The sequence below is a fragment of the Scyliorhinus torazame genome, chromosome 12 (genome assembly GCF_047496885.1).
Source record: "Scyliorhinus torazame isolate Kashiwa2021f chromosome 12, sScyTor2.1, whole genome shotgun sequence".
Taxonomy (NCBI): Eukaryota; Metazoa; Chordata; class Chondrichthyes; order Carcharhiniformes; family Scyliorhinidae; genus Scyliorhinus; species Scyliorhinus torazame.
The window spans coordinates 160,409,057-160,424,312 of NC_092718.1; the positions used below are offsets into that span (position 1 = coordinate 160,409,057).

Genomic DNA, 15,256 nt, shown 5'->3' on the forward strand with positions numbered 1-15,256 from the left:
GTGTTTTCAATGGTTCACCTGAAAAGGGGATTAATTTTCTTTTCTGCCCTCCTTTTGCTTTCTCGTAATCTTCTCTACCATATCCTCCAAACCTTTCTTGCATTATGCCTTCTCCCTCTCCCATCATATCCTCATTCCCTCCACAATTATTATTTTTCTGTTATTCTCCAATATTCTACTGTGTATGCTCTCTCCACCATATTAATCTTTATCATGCCATATCCATACTCTCCTCGATAGATACAACGGAGACTCGAGGAATAACACATACCACAATTTCTAGTTTTGATGAACTGAGGAAGTGTCTATTATGGCAACTCCAGTTACTAATCCTCATTCTCGCTCACAGCCTTTTGTGTCATTTGTCATGAGAACACAGACAGACTGGAAAATCTCATTTTTCAAAGCACCACTACCATAACTCCAAAAGGCAGACTCCAATATATGTTTTGATTGAACTTAGCAGTTCAAAAATGTTATATCCATGGTCGTTTCGGACTCCCAAAAATATTACTTTTAATCAAGGATCAAGTGCTGTCCTTCACAACTGAAAAAATCCAGTAGCTCTTTAATTAACAGAGGAACTTAAGAACAAGAGTAAGCCATTTAGCCAAGTCAAGTTCCCTCTGCCATTCTAACACATAATGGCCATCATCTACCCCTGTGCCACTTTTCCTCACTATCCCCATATCCTTTGATGTTATTACTATCTAGGTATCTAATCAATTTCGGTCTTGAACATGCTCAATGATTGAGCTTCTATAGCCCTCCAAAGATCCACCATCCTTTTGAAGAAATTCCTCCTCATCTCAGTCTTAAATGGCCTGCCCCTTATTCTAACACATGTCCCCTGGGTTCTAGACTCATCAGCCAGGGGCAACATCCTATCTGCATCTACCCTGTTACGCCCTTCAATTAGAAGAGTAAGAAGTTATTTTACTTTCAATAATCACAACAGCTTCTTGATTTATGTAATTTTTAAAAATCAACAAACTAACTTAAGATTTTGGATCATGACAAACAAAATTATGTGAGGGGGAAAGACCAGGTCAGAAATAAAAATTCTGGAAGAAAAAAATATGCAGCTCCATCTGCAGCCACCCAAATTCTTCTTCATTTTTGTAGATTATAGAATACAAGTTTTTTGAATTAAAATAGAGCAACCAAAACGGGTTGCTAAACTCATAAGTGAACATTCAACTATCACAGTGGTGTGTACTTTCCAAACATTAATAAACAGAACTACTACCTTCAATGGTAACTTCTACTTCCGGGTCCTCACTAGTTTCAGAATATTCTTGCTGAGTCGAATCTAAGAAACACAAATACAATATATTTATCATTTAATAAATTTAACACAATTAAGAAAGCAAAAATTTGCATTTATATTGCAACTTTCATGACCCCAGGATATTCCAAAGAATTTCACAGCTAAATGATTTCATTTATTAAATAAAGTGTAGTTACTATTCGAAGTAGGAAAAACAGGCAATTTGTGCACAACTAGGTCCCAAAACCAGCAATGAAATAAATGACTAGATAAAATTGTTGCAGTGATATTGGTCAAGGAGTAAATGTTGTTCAAAAAATCATGAGCGCTTTGTCGTGTTGTGCCATGGAATCATTTATGTTCACTCAAGGTGAAAACAGGGCTTCGGTTTAACATCATCAGAAAAACAACACTTCCAACTGTGCAACGCTCTTTCGGTGCTGTACTGAAGTGTCAGCCTAGATTACATGCTCAAGGTACAGAGCGGGGATAAGCACAGTTTTGGAAACTGTTGTGCAGGTTTGGGAGGAGCTATTAAATATATGGTGAAATTTAATTCCAAAAAAATAACAAAACTATACCTACACAATCGTCTTTATCCCTCATCCTACCTCCATATACAAGATTTACCAAATTATCAGTAATAGGAAGTCTGAAGCCTTTAAATGTTCAGTAATATCTGGAGTACTTTATTGCTAAAGTGATAAAAAAAAACTATGAGAACCCAATACTGCGACACCAGCTAGAGGCTTGCAATCTAAATCCACTACGACAAATTCAATTATAGTACCACAACTTCTGGATTGTTACAAGAATCCAATATCATGCCCCCATCCCCCAACCCAGGCGGACTCTTAATGCCACATTAAAGTAGTTCAGCAAACCGCCAAATGGCAAACAATCATTCTTAAATTCAGTATTAACAAAGTCCTTCGGGCCCACAGGCCAGCTACACTTTGCATCACCTTTGCGAAAGCAAAATACTGCAGGGATGCCATAAATAAGAACAGAAAATGCTGGAAATGCTCAGCGGGTCTAAAAAATATATATATTTTTTTAAATAAATTTTTTGAGTACCCGATTATTTTTTTTCCAAGGTGCAATATAGCATGGCCAATCCACTTACCTGCACATCTTTGGGTTGCGGGGGTGAAACCCAGGCAGACATGGAGAGAATGTGCAAACTCCATACGGACAGTGATCCAAGGCCGGGATTCGAACCCGGGTCCCCAGCGCCATAGGCAGCAGTGCTAACCACTGTGCCATGTGCCGCCCTAGGCCTGAAACAAGAACTGCTTTTTTCTCTAAAGATGCAGACCAACTTGCTGATTATTTCCAATATTTTCTACTGTATTCCTGTATCACCTGGATAGCATTACACAGTCCAAATACATGGCCCCAAGGAGCCAACATGGTGACTGGCCACCATGAAGTCAAATGCCGTCATCACCTGCCAATCACCATCTTTCAGATAGTGTAACAAATTAATATCCCTCCATGTTGATCATCACTAGGGATGTAAGGGCACAAAATGTACTCCTAGTGGGAGATGTGTCCAGTGCCATAAGTGGTTTCATTGTTCCACCATTGATCAAAATGGTCAAGTCTAGGCAGGCATCAAGAATTGAGGAAACCAGACTTAAGGAAATGACTGACAATGCTGTCCTCATCTATCAAGGCCACAGGTACATATTAATATTATAATAATAATCGCTTATTGTCACAAGTAGGTTTCAATGAAGTTATTGTGAAACGCCTCTAGTCACCACATTCCGGCGCATGTTCGGGGAGGCTGGTACGGGAATTGAACCCACCCTGCTGGCGTTGTTCTGCATTACAAGCCAGCTATTTAGCCCACTGTGCTAAACCAGCCTGTCTGCCTATGACAAGGAAAATAGCAATGGTTGCTGGGACCAACTGAAAACAGAACAACACTTCTTACCATCTGCTGTAAATTCCTCCTCGGTCTCATCACTTGACAGGTCGGCTTCATTCTGCGGCGCACTCTCTGCTAATAAATGAAACATGGAACTATTACGATATGCCATGTAATATGGACCACAATTGAAATGTAAACTATTGATCATTATTTTCTCACTTAACAGAAAATTATCAATTTATCAATGTAACACTATCAGAGATACTAAAACTATAAAGAGCATTTTGCTTTTTTTCCCTTCGGGTGGTAAATGTTTTTATACAACACTATTTATTGCAACTAAAGACCTCTGTAGATTGGAGAAGTCAGAGCCAACCAATGATTTACAACGACAAAACATATAAAGTTGCAGCTTCATAATAATCTTGATAGCTTTTAACAGAAAATGTCGACGGTCAATGTTCTCACCGCTAACATGTTCAGTTGTGAAATGCTAAAATATAGCAAAAGTTGACAATGTTTACTATTATAGACAACTAATTGATATTTCCTATAATGATTGGTTGTGTAAAATATGACAATATAAAGCAACTGCCATGTGTCTATATCACATTCTATGTCTTCCAGATTGTTCATCTGTTTCTCACGGTTTACTACTTTCGTCTATATCGTCTACAATATCATCCGCAACCTTTGAAGTATGAAAGAAATTTATATGACCACCGAATTCCAAATTGCTTTACAGCCGACGCAAGGTCTTTTGAAGTACAAGTCACTGTTGTAACGTAGAAAAAGAGAAGCAGAGGGGCAATCCCTACTCTCCAATGTTCCCACTAAGCAGCACAGGTATGTAACAACCTGAAAAGCTACCAGACAGATCTTGTTTATTCTTTAGGATCCTTTCCTTTTCATGAATGAACATCACAACTTCTGTTTTCAGGCTGTCACCTCACACATCAGCTCTTTGTTTAACGTCGACACCATTATGAAGAAAGTGAGGTGTTTGACTGCAATTGAAAAGTACTTTGACTATTTTTAAAAGACGCTGAGAAAATGTTCTGAGGAAAGAATATCCAAAGTAACAATTTTGTTCTTGCAGCCAGGGCTGCACATTTCTTGAAAATGCTCATTACAATTTGGAGCCCTGGAAGTGCCTGTTGTGAAGGAGGCACAGACGCCATTTCGATAACTGTAAGAGAGACATTTGCTATTGTGCACAGGTAAAATCCCTTTCATTGCCTTCGGTAAAAAATACATGTTGCAGAACTTGCCCTTCATGAAGCTGACTTTTCAATCACCTGATTAATTTTGGAACCCCACAAGCCTGGCCATTGTTCAAGGTGTGAGAGGCAAGAGGCACTTTAAACCAGTGAGAGAGCCATTTGTGGCAGGTGAGGCATTTTAAAGTCATAGAATTTACAGTGCAGAAGGAGGCCATTCGGGCCATAGAGTCTGCACCGGCTCTTTTGAAAGAGCACCCTACCCAAGCCCACACCTCCACCCTATCCCCATAACCCAGCAACCCCAGCCAACACTAAGGGCAATTTTGGACACTAAGGGCAATTTATCATGGCCAATCCACATAACCTGCACATCTTTGGACTGTGGGAGGAAACCGGAGCACCCGGAGGAAACCCACACACACACGGGGAGAACGTGCAGACTCCGCACAGAGTGACCCAAGCTGGGAATCGAACCTGGGACCCTGGAGCTGTGAAGCAATTGTGCTAACCACTATGCTACCGTGCTGCCCTTTGTTTCGAGCTTGTGATTTAGAGCAATCCCTTGGATCACTCTTAAACACGAGTCAGAAATGCCCAGCAAGTGGAAACTGCTGTTTTAAAGAATGCAAGTAAAACTATTAGCCTAGAGCCTAGAGGGCAGCATGGTGGCACAGTGGCTAGCATTGCTGCCTCATGCGCTGAGGACCCGGGTTCGATCCTGGCCCTAGGTCACTGTCTGTGTGGAGTTTGCACATTTTTCCTGTGTCTGCGGGGGTCTTACCCTCACTGCCCAAAAGATGTGCTGGGTAGATGGATTGGCCACACCAAATTGCCCCTTAACTGGAATTTTTTTTTAAAGTATTAGCCTAGAAGTGAAATTTGATGTTTTTGAGCAATTGATATTGCTAGAGTGCTCAAACACATAAAACACCACAGCGTACAATGCTACGGACCAAATGATGGAAAATGGGGTTAGATTAGATACGTGCTTGCTGGTCGGCGCAGACACATTGTGCCGGGTAGCATATTTCTGTGCTGTAAAACGTTATGACTCTGGAGCCGGGATTCTCAGTTGCAAGTCCGCCCCACTACTACCTTGCCAAATTTCCCATTCGCTGCAGCAGAACCGGAGAATTGTACTCTCTGACTCTAATGCAGAATTTTGTAAACAGCATAGAAATTCTCCTAAAGGGACCACAGCACCACCTAGTGGGACTAAGCAGTAGGTACAAGGGAAGCAGGCTGCATATATATTTTTTTAAAAATCAACATCTGGCACCCCCACCGACCAATTCTCTGAAATATAATATAAACAGCTGCCTACTCTGGTAGAACCCTTCAGTCGGCCCCCTCATGACATATTTGACCTTCTCAAGGTGCCAAAGTTCCATTAAATCCCCTAGCCATGCCGAAGCACTCAGCAGTGTTACCAACCTCCAACCCAATTGGAACCACCTCCGTGCCACCAATGAGGTGAAGGCCAGGGCATCCACTCCCTTTCTCAGCCCAACGAGAAGAGTCAGACCCATAATAAAATAATCAATCCTCGAAAATGCCCCCCACCCCCGATGCGTAAACTGCCATGGATCCACCCCTCCAGTCTCCTCCATAAAGACTTCGCCATCCCAGCCGGGACCAAAGATTTCAGCCGAGATCGATCCACCTTCGGGTCCAGCACACAGTTCATATTACCCCCCCCGAAATTAATTGGTGGTGTCCAAATCTGGAACCATAAACAGTGAACTTTCCTTAAATGATACTATGTCCCAATTCGGGGCATACACATTCATTAGAACCTCCTGCTACCCCTCTAATACTCTTAACTATCATCACTCATCACATAACATCCACCATGATCGACCTTCACCACCAGTTCCTAGGCACCAGGCCCATCTTAATGGCTGCTGCCCCACCCAACAGGTGAGACAAATGTTATGGGCCAGGGTTTAGAAAACTCCAAAGTATATCATGGAGTTCACCTGACCTACAACTGTTATTTATTTTGGTTACGAAGAGCACAAGGGCCTGCCTTTCAGGTGTTATTCAACAGAGGCCTTAAACACTTTTAATCAAAAACAAGCTTTATTCGACAAATTTAGTTAACACTTTTATAAACACACACAATAAGCATTTTTATCAACTATAAACATAAATACCCCACACAGCTACAGTAATCTATGTATAACCCTTAATAAATTTCCCCCTTGAACTACTCCAATTTAAGAACAAGATTAAGATTTAATAACAAGAATTTTCAATGGTATGGCCCAGCACACAGCACTCAAGGCTTGGTATGGATGCTCTTGTTTCCTTTCCAAACAGCAGGTTTGAATTCCTTCCATAAAGCAATTATTTATTTTCAAGTTATCAAGTAATCTGGAAACAGCTTTTAAACTGAATATAAATTGACACACTAAGTAAGATACTTCTCTTTCTGAGTACAGCAGCCAAGTGTGAAAACGAAAGCAAAAACTCAGAGCCAGAGACAAGCCCCAAACCAAAACGCAAGTAAAACCAACTCCCAGAGCCACAGGCCAGCTCCACCCACACAATGACATCACTGAAGCCACGTGATAAGACAAAAAACATTTCTTAAAGGGACACTCCCATGACACAAAGATCACCTGATTGCTGCTAGCTCCCTACCCCACCGCCTACCTCTCCCTCCAGCCCTGACTGCCTACCACCTCAACCCTTTCCCTTCCAAACAAACCATGAGAAATCATGACGTGGGTAAATGACTACCCAGGGAAACTGATCTCCCTATAAAGGGAATCAGCCACAAATCTCACTCATTTTTAAAAGCCCATTTCTGTCAGATGTCAGGCAGTGCACATTGTCTCTTCTGCTCCAACTTCATGAAAATGACTCTATCCCAGAAACTCTTGCAGTCAGACTGGTCTAACACAAGTGGCAGCTGTAACTCAGTCGGTAGCATTCTTGCCTCTTAAAATTCTTGGTTAGAGTCACGAGATTTAAGCACAAATTCAAGGCTGACGCTACAGTGTAGTATTCCAGGATGCTACGTCAGAAGACCAACTTTTGATGAGGCTTTAAACCCAGGCCCCAACCGCTCTGTCCAGTTGACATAATAGGTCCCATCGTTATTTTTAAGAACAGTTTTCTGGCCAATATTTATCAGCACACTATCTGGTCATCATCATAATGCTGTCTGTGGGAGCTTGCTGTGCTGACAGGTTTATTAAAACATAAATAACTACCCTTCAAAACCAAGTTCTGGAAAGCGCTTCGAGACATTGAGGTCATGAAAGGCACTAGAAAGAAATGCAATTATTTCTTCTTTTTTTCATTCATATGATCAGGTTCCCACTCTTGACAGTTATTTTGACAGAAATGAGATATGACTATTCAATCCGAATTTACTGCTCTAAAACAGTACAGAATATACACACTGTTCTACACGTTTACAAAATGTTTACTGCAAGGAAAACTGTCTTTCTTTTAGATTTATTGTCACATGTACCGAGGTACAGTGAAAAGTATTGTTCTGCGTACAGTACAGTCAGATCATACCAGACACGAGTGTAGACACAGACATCGGGTGAAGCATACGGAGTGTAATGTTACTCAGTAAAGAAGATGTGTGGAGAGATCAGTTCAGTCCATAAGAGAGTCATTCAAGAGTCTGGTAACAGTGGGGAAGCTTTTTTAAAAATCTGTTAGTGCGTGTTCTCAGACTTTTGTATCTTCTGCCTGATGGAAGAGGTTGGAAGACAGAATACCCTGGATGGGAGGGGATCTTTGATTACGCTGCCGCTTTCCTAAGGCAGCGTGAGTTACAGACAGAGTCAATGGGTGGGAGGTGGGTTCGCATGATGGACTGGGCAGTATTTGCAACTCTAGTTTCTTACGGTGTTGGGCCGAGCAGTTGTCATTCCAAGCTGTGATGCAGCCAGATAGGATACATTCTATGGTACTTCTGTAAAAATTGGTAAGAGTCAATGCAAATACGCCAAATTTCCTTAGTTTCCTAGTGCTGTTGCGCTTTCTTGGTCGCAGAGTAATCATGGGGGACCAGGACAGATTGTTGATGTGCCAACCTAGGAATTTGAAGCTGTCAACCATCTCCACCTCGGCACCATTGTTGCAGACAGGGGACAGTACGTAACTTCACTTCCTGAAGTCCTGGGTAACACAGTGGTTAGCACTGTTGCTACACAGCGCCAGGGTCCCGGGTTTGATTCCCGGCTTGGGTCACTGTCTGTGCGGAATCTGCACGTTCTCCCAGTGTTTGCATGGGTTTCCTCCAGGTGCTCCGGTTTCCTACCACATGTTCCGAAAGTCATGCTTGTTAGACGAATTGGAAATTCTGAATTCTCCCTCAGTGCACCCAAACAGGCGCCGTAGTGTGGTGACTAGTGGACTTTCACAGTAACATCATTTCAGTGTTAATGTAAGCCTACTTGAGACACTAACAAACATTATTATGACCAGCTCCTTAGTTTTGCTAATATTGAGAGAGATTGTGGTCATTGCACCATGCCACTAGGTTCTTTATCTCCCTTTTGTACTCTGACTGATCGTTGTTTGAGATCCGACCCACTATGGTCATGTCAATACGATGGAGTTGGAGCCAAATTTTCATCTCAGTCATGCGTAAATAGGGAGTATAGTAGGGGGCTAACTACCCAGTCTTGCAGGGCCCCGGTATTGAGGACTATCGTGGAGGAGGTTGTTGTTGTTTATCCTTACTGATTGTGGTCTATGGGTCAGGAAGTCGAAGGTCCAGTTGCAGAGGGAGGAGCCGCATCCTAGGTCTTGGAGTATGGGATTATGGTGGGATTATGGTGTTGCAAGCAGAGCTGTGGTCAATGAATAGGAATCTGACGCAGGATCTTAGTTATCAAGATGCTCCAGGGATAAGTGTAGGGCCACGGAGATGGCGTCTGCTGTGGACTGTGGCGGTATGTGAATTGCAGTCGATCAAAGCATTCTGGAAGTAGAGAGTTGATGTGTCTCATGATCAACCTCTCAAAGCACTACATTATGATAGATGTCAAGGCCACCGGATGGTAGTCATTGAGGCACATTGCCTTGTTCTTCTTTGGCACCGATATGATGGTGGTCTTCTTGAAGCAGGTGGGAACCTCGGAATGGAGTAGGGAAGAGGTTGAAGATGTCTGCGAACACACCCGCCAGTTGGTCCATGTAGGATCTGGTGGTCTGCGAATTGCGGTGTATCAAAGCATTCTGGGGATATGGAGTTGATGTGTCTCATGACCAACCTCTCTTAAGCACTTCGTAATGATAGATGCCATTTTCTTCAGGGAAAGGTCATACTTTGCCAGTGGCAGTCTGCAACATAAAGCACTTTTCCACACCGGCATCATCATTTAACATGGGAATTAAATCAAGTATGTCCTTGGCAATCAGCTTGTCCGTAATGGTAATATTTGCTCTCTTCCACTAGTTTCAACCATTTTACATTCCCAGCAGGTATCATTTCTGTACCTGAGAGTTGGGCACAGTCTATATCAGCCACATTTACACACATGCCACAGTTCATAGAATCACAGAATTTACAGTGCAGGAGGTGGCCATTTAGCCCATCGGGTCTCCATCAGCCCTTGAAACCCTACTTAAGCCCATGCCTCCACCTAATCCCCATAACCCTGTAACCCCATCTAACCTTTTTGGACGCCAAGGGGCAATTTAGCGTGGCCAATCCACCCAACCTGCACATCTTTGGACTGTGGGAGGAAACCGGAGCACCCGGAGGAACCCCATGCAGACACGGGGAGAAAGTGCAAACTCCACACAGACAATCACCCGAGGCCACAATTGAATGCCGGTCCGTGGAGCTCTGAGGCAGCAGTGCTAACCACTGTGCCACCCAAGTTAGCATGCATTACAATTCAAATTATTCAAATAGATGCTTCAAGGGTGAAACTGCAGTGATAGTCAATTTTTGGTGCACTGCTCAGTCAACCAATTCCAAACAACTAATCTCCAAGTCCTATAAGAATTGACCACTGGTGTGCTTTCACCCTAATCACTAACTTCATTCATCAGGAGCATCAACAGGGCAGGTCCTCTAGCTTTCTGCATCGCATCTTGATCCAAAGGCTGACTGCAGCCAGTCATACTCAAGGCTAGCTTCCTGTTTTCCAAGATCTAAAATGTCTCAAGTGAATGCATCATTAGGTTTGTTTTGGTTCAACTTTGTAATGGGCCAGTTGCAAATTTATTATTCACTCTGTACAGAAATAACTCTTATCAAGCATTGTGCTACCAGTGGATTGCATATGTCCCTGAATTATTAATATAGATTGGAGGTCTTTGCTTGCCATGAAGAAAGAATCGCAAAGAGAAGTACTGTTAGCTGTTGCCTCCATTTGAATATCTTTTCCTTTTGGAGAGCATGTGAAATTGGAGCCCCTCAAACCTGGTTATTAATTCATTTAAAATCATGACTGAACCCTGGCCTAACCTCCATTTTCCTGCCAGATCACTAGATCCCTCGATTCCCTTTCTTAAAAAATCTCTCAATCTCAACCTTGAATACGCTCGATGACAGCAGTTTCCCAGGAATTAGACTAATGCTCTGGGGTGTGGAATTTCAAGATTCATAATCCTCTAAAGAGAAGGAACTTTCCTCATCTCAGTCTAAAATGTCTATCCCCCTTAGTCTGAGACTATCCCCTGGCATGTGAGTGCCCCTTTAAGAAATGTTTTTGTCTTATCACATGGCTTCAGTGATGTCACTGTGTGGGTGGAGCTGGGCTGTGGCTCTGAGTTTACTTTCACTTTGAGTTTGGACTGGTTTGTACTGCACAGGTTGAAAGGGTTTCTCTATCTTCATTTTAAAAGCTGTTTCCAGACAGCTTGATAACTTAAAAGAAATAACTGCTTTCTGGAAGGAATTCAAACCTGCTGTCTTGGAAAGGAAGCAAGAGTATCAATACCAAGTCTGATACCAGTAAGAGTGCCATATGCTGGGCCACACCTTTGAATGGAGATTCTGTTTTTTATTTGGATCTTGTTATTAAATTGGAATAGTTAAGGGAGATTCATTAAGGGTTATAAATAGATTACTATCGCTGTGTGGGGTATTTATGTTTGTAGTTGATAGAAATTCTTGCACGTGTGTGGTTATACAAATGCTAACTGAAGTTGTAGAATAAAGTTTATTTTTTTGATTAAAAGCGCCGAAGACCTCTGTTGAATAACATCTGACAGGCAGCGTATTGTACTCATCCTAGCCAAATTCGATAAACATTTGTCGGTCAGGTGAACTCCAAGATATACTTTGGAGATTTCTAAACACTGACCCATAGCACCCCCTTGAAGCAAAGTGCTTGTTTGGCAAGAGGTAGTAAGGCAGCCTATCAAATTCAACTTCTAGAGTCCAGTGTTGCACTAATTCTCAGTTGTGTACTGATCAAACCCATTAAAATTGTGACGTCAGCTTGCTCTACTTCTAAAGCTGCTTAAACCAATCCAAACTGTTGGATGTTTTTCTTGACTCGTTATATAAATAAGAGCACTTTGTAATGCATATCATCATCAATGAACATCAATAGCAGCTGATTTTCCCATATGCCCACATTTGTTTTGGTCCACTATATTAGTTAGGACTTTACAACTATTCAAGAAGTCAGCCTTAACTCAGCTGGTAGCACATTTGCTTCCTAGTCAGACGGTTGTGGGTTTAACAAGTCCAACTTGAGGAGTTGAGCACCACTCTAGAGCACCACTCTAGTGCAGAACTGAACAAGTTATGCATGGCAATATTTTGAAGGAGAGCAGAGTTATTTCCAGTGGCTGATCAATATTTGTCCCAATCAAAACCTCAAGAGCAGATTATCTGTTGCCACATTGCTGTTGCGGCTGTTTGCAAATTGACTGATTTCCAACACTATTGCAGGGGCCTGGATCTTCTGCGAAGTGGCAACCTGACTGCGCCCGGAACAGTTCCATATTTCTCTTTATTTTTTAATTTTTCCAATTAAGGGGCAATTTAGCCTGGCCAATGCACCTATCCTGCACATCTTTGGGTTGTTGGGTTAAGACCCACACAGACACGTGGAGAATGTGCAAATTCAACACGGACAGTGATTCAAGGTTGGGATCGAACCCGGGTCCTTGGTGCCGTGAGGCATCAGTGCTAACCACTGTGCTACCGTGTCACCCCACAGTTCCGTATTTCTGACTAAGTCTTGAGAGTCCAGCTTTTCCAGAAATAGCAGGGTCGGAAGCCATAGTCAGGTTGGGTGGCAGTAGTCAGGGGTCAGGTCAGGAGGGATAGTGGGGGTCAGTTCTGTAGTTACCCAGGAGTTGGGCTAAGGTTTTTCTGAGTTACATTTCCTGGTTAACTATTCAACAACATGCCACACAATTGTCCCAAGTGTCTGGCTCTAACTCAAGAATCAGAAACTTTCGCCTCGGGTCCTGGGGAGCAGGGAAATACCAGTCAGTAGTTAAAACTTTCTGGGTAATTCCCATCAACATTTGTGTATCAGGGCAAGTGTACAATCAAATCAGCTGTTATTGGCGGATTACGCCTTAAAACAGAGAAACTACCTACATGTTAAGATCACAATATAAAACAATTACCTTGGTAAGACTTCGATTGGTTAGCTGCCTCAGTATCACTGGCTTCTGAAGTAGTCGCACTAGGCCCTGTCATAAAAAGATGTTTTGCTTTCAAATTTTCTTTAACAAGCTTTATGGCAAGTATTTTAAAAATTGAATTACAATATCATACAAATATGAAAAAAAGACTTGTCAATTAAGCTAGTCCGATACAGTTATGATGGGCTTGACTATTATGAATCCATTGCCCTCAACTTTCAACCTCCTGGGACAGCCAATAACAGATACATAAATGCTAGGATAATTCGGGAGGAAACAGAAAATTTGGAAAATCTCTCTCCGACATTCAAAAAGGCTGTCAAAATAAGTTCCAGAAAAATACAATGACTATGTGGCACAGTATCCAATTTCCCAGTGACCTTTCATTTGCTGTAAATCAGCCACAGATGGACTCTTGCCGAAATCTTTTGAAAGCTCGCAGTGAATCCACACTCAGTTGGTGAGCCAACTAATCTCCAAAACCCTAGGACTCTCAATGAGAAGAAAATTTCTCCCCTCATCTAACCTATTTCTACGTTTGGATGACTTAAATACGTATCCCTGGTTCAGGCTGAGCTATCTCAAGTTGAATAAACTATCCACATGGATAAATTCCAGATTTTTCATTGTTTCAGAGCGAAATAAAATCTCCTGAATGACAATGGGCGCGATTCTCCACTCCCACGCCGGTTGGGAGAATCGCCTGGGCCGCCGAAATTTCCGGGGACGCCGGTCCGACGCCCTCCCGCGATTCTCCCAAGCGGCGGGAAAGGCCGGTCGAGTTTCGCGGACCGCAGGCCGGTGAATCGCCGGAGATACCCAATATGGCGATTCTCCGGCACCCCCGCTATTCTGAGACCCGGATTGGCCGAGCGGGCAGGCCAAAACGGCGGGTTCCCCCCAGCGCCGTCCACACCTGGTCGCTACAGTCATGGGCGGTGCGTGAACGCTGGGGGGGCGGCCTGTGGGGGGGCGAGGGGGGATCCTGCACCGGGCTTCACCTTGAATGTGGGGTGGCCCGCGATCAGTGCCCACCGATCGTCGGGCCGTCCTCTCTGAAGGAGGACCTCCTTCCTTCCGCGGCCCCGCAAGATCCGTCCCCCATCTTCTTGCGGGGCGAATTTGGACAGGACGGCAACCACGCATGCGCGGGTTGGCGCCGGCCAACCCGCGCATGACGTCCGGCTGCGTCATCTATTCGGCGCCGCTTTTACGCGGGCGACAAGGCCTGGCGCGGGTAGATGACACGGCCCCGATACTGGCCCATTGTCAGGGCCTGAATCGGTCGGGACCGGGGCCATTCCGTGCCATCGTGAATCTCGACGGCGTTCACGACGGCGCGGCCACTTCGGCGTGGGGGTGGCGAATCCCGCCCAATGTTTTTCTAGAGTAAAAGGACTGTTACCTGAGAGTGTGGTGGAGGCAGGTTCAAAGCATTCAAAGGGGAATTTGATTGTTGCCTGAAAAGGAAGAACGTGAAGGATTACGGGGAGAAGGTGGGGCAATGGCACTAGGTGAATTGCTCATTCGGAAGGGCCGAATGGCTACCTTCCGCAGGGTAACAATTCTGTGATAAGGCATTCTATTTAATTTGGGGGGGAATTTTTTTGGGCAAGCTGGTTTTAATTTGCAAATACATTAACAGACTTTTGCCAATCCAATTTGCAATCAAATTTCCCTTGAATTGTTCTTTAAATATGGGGAAATGCCTAGAAAGCCCAAAAGAAATTAGAATTTTCCATCAGAATGCTAGCAACATTTCCCTTGATGATGCAACAACTAATGCATCACCGGAGGTCAACCATGCAAGGCTCCAAAATGGCACCACAAAGTAAACTTATTTTTAAACAAATACTTGGGTAGCAGTATATTTTGCTAGTGAGCAACCTTCATCACAGAATGATTACAGGTCAGAAGGAGGCCATTCAGCCCATCATGTCTGTGCTGGACCTTAGAAGTAATTCACCGAGCACCGCTCCCCCAACTCTTTCCTACAGCAGTGCACAATCTTCCCTTTCAGAAAATAATTTCAGTTCTTCTTGAATGCCTCGATTGAACCTGCCTCCACCACGTTCTCAGGCAGTACATTGCGGATCCCACTTATTCACGTGAAAAAGCTTTTCCTCATGTCGCCTTTGTTTCTTTTCCCAGTTACCTTAAATCTATTCCCTGCCGTCTTATCAACTTTTAAGTACAGTCTACCCAATACCTCCTCCTCATCAATTTGAAACATTTTGAGTGACTGAATTTCCCCTTCTTTGAACATGGCCTGGGCTGCAAAGTTTTCCT

The 15,256-nt window shown here is 43.4% G+C and overlaps 1 protein-coding gene across 13 annotated transcripts in view; it reads right to left on the reverse strand.

Moving 5' to 3' along the window:
• LOC140386703 (general transcription factor II-I-like) overlaps positions 1 to 15,256 on the reverse strand; it is a 220,322-nt gene that overhangs the window by 99,515 nt on the left and 105,551 nt on the right. For 9 of the 13 annotated variants that reach the window (XM_072469273.1, XM_072469274.1, XM_072469272.1 and 6 more), the window contains 3 exons: positions 12,950 to 13,015; positions 3,213 to 3,281; positions 1,247 to 1,312 (listed from right to left, as the gene is read on the reverse strand). In XM_072469273.1, the coding sequence (XP_072325374.1) occupies positions 1,247 to 1,312; positions 3,213 to 3,281; positions 12,950 to 13,015 (201 nt within the window). The remainder of the gene's footprint in view (positions 1 to 1,246; positions 1,313 to 3,212; positions 3,282 to 12,949; positions 13,016 to 15,256) is intronic. The other 4 variants (XM_072469278.1, XM_072469268.1, XM_072469271.1 and 1 more) reach the window with 3 other exon arrangements.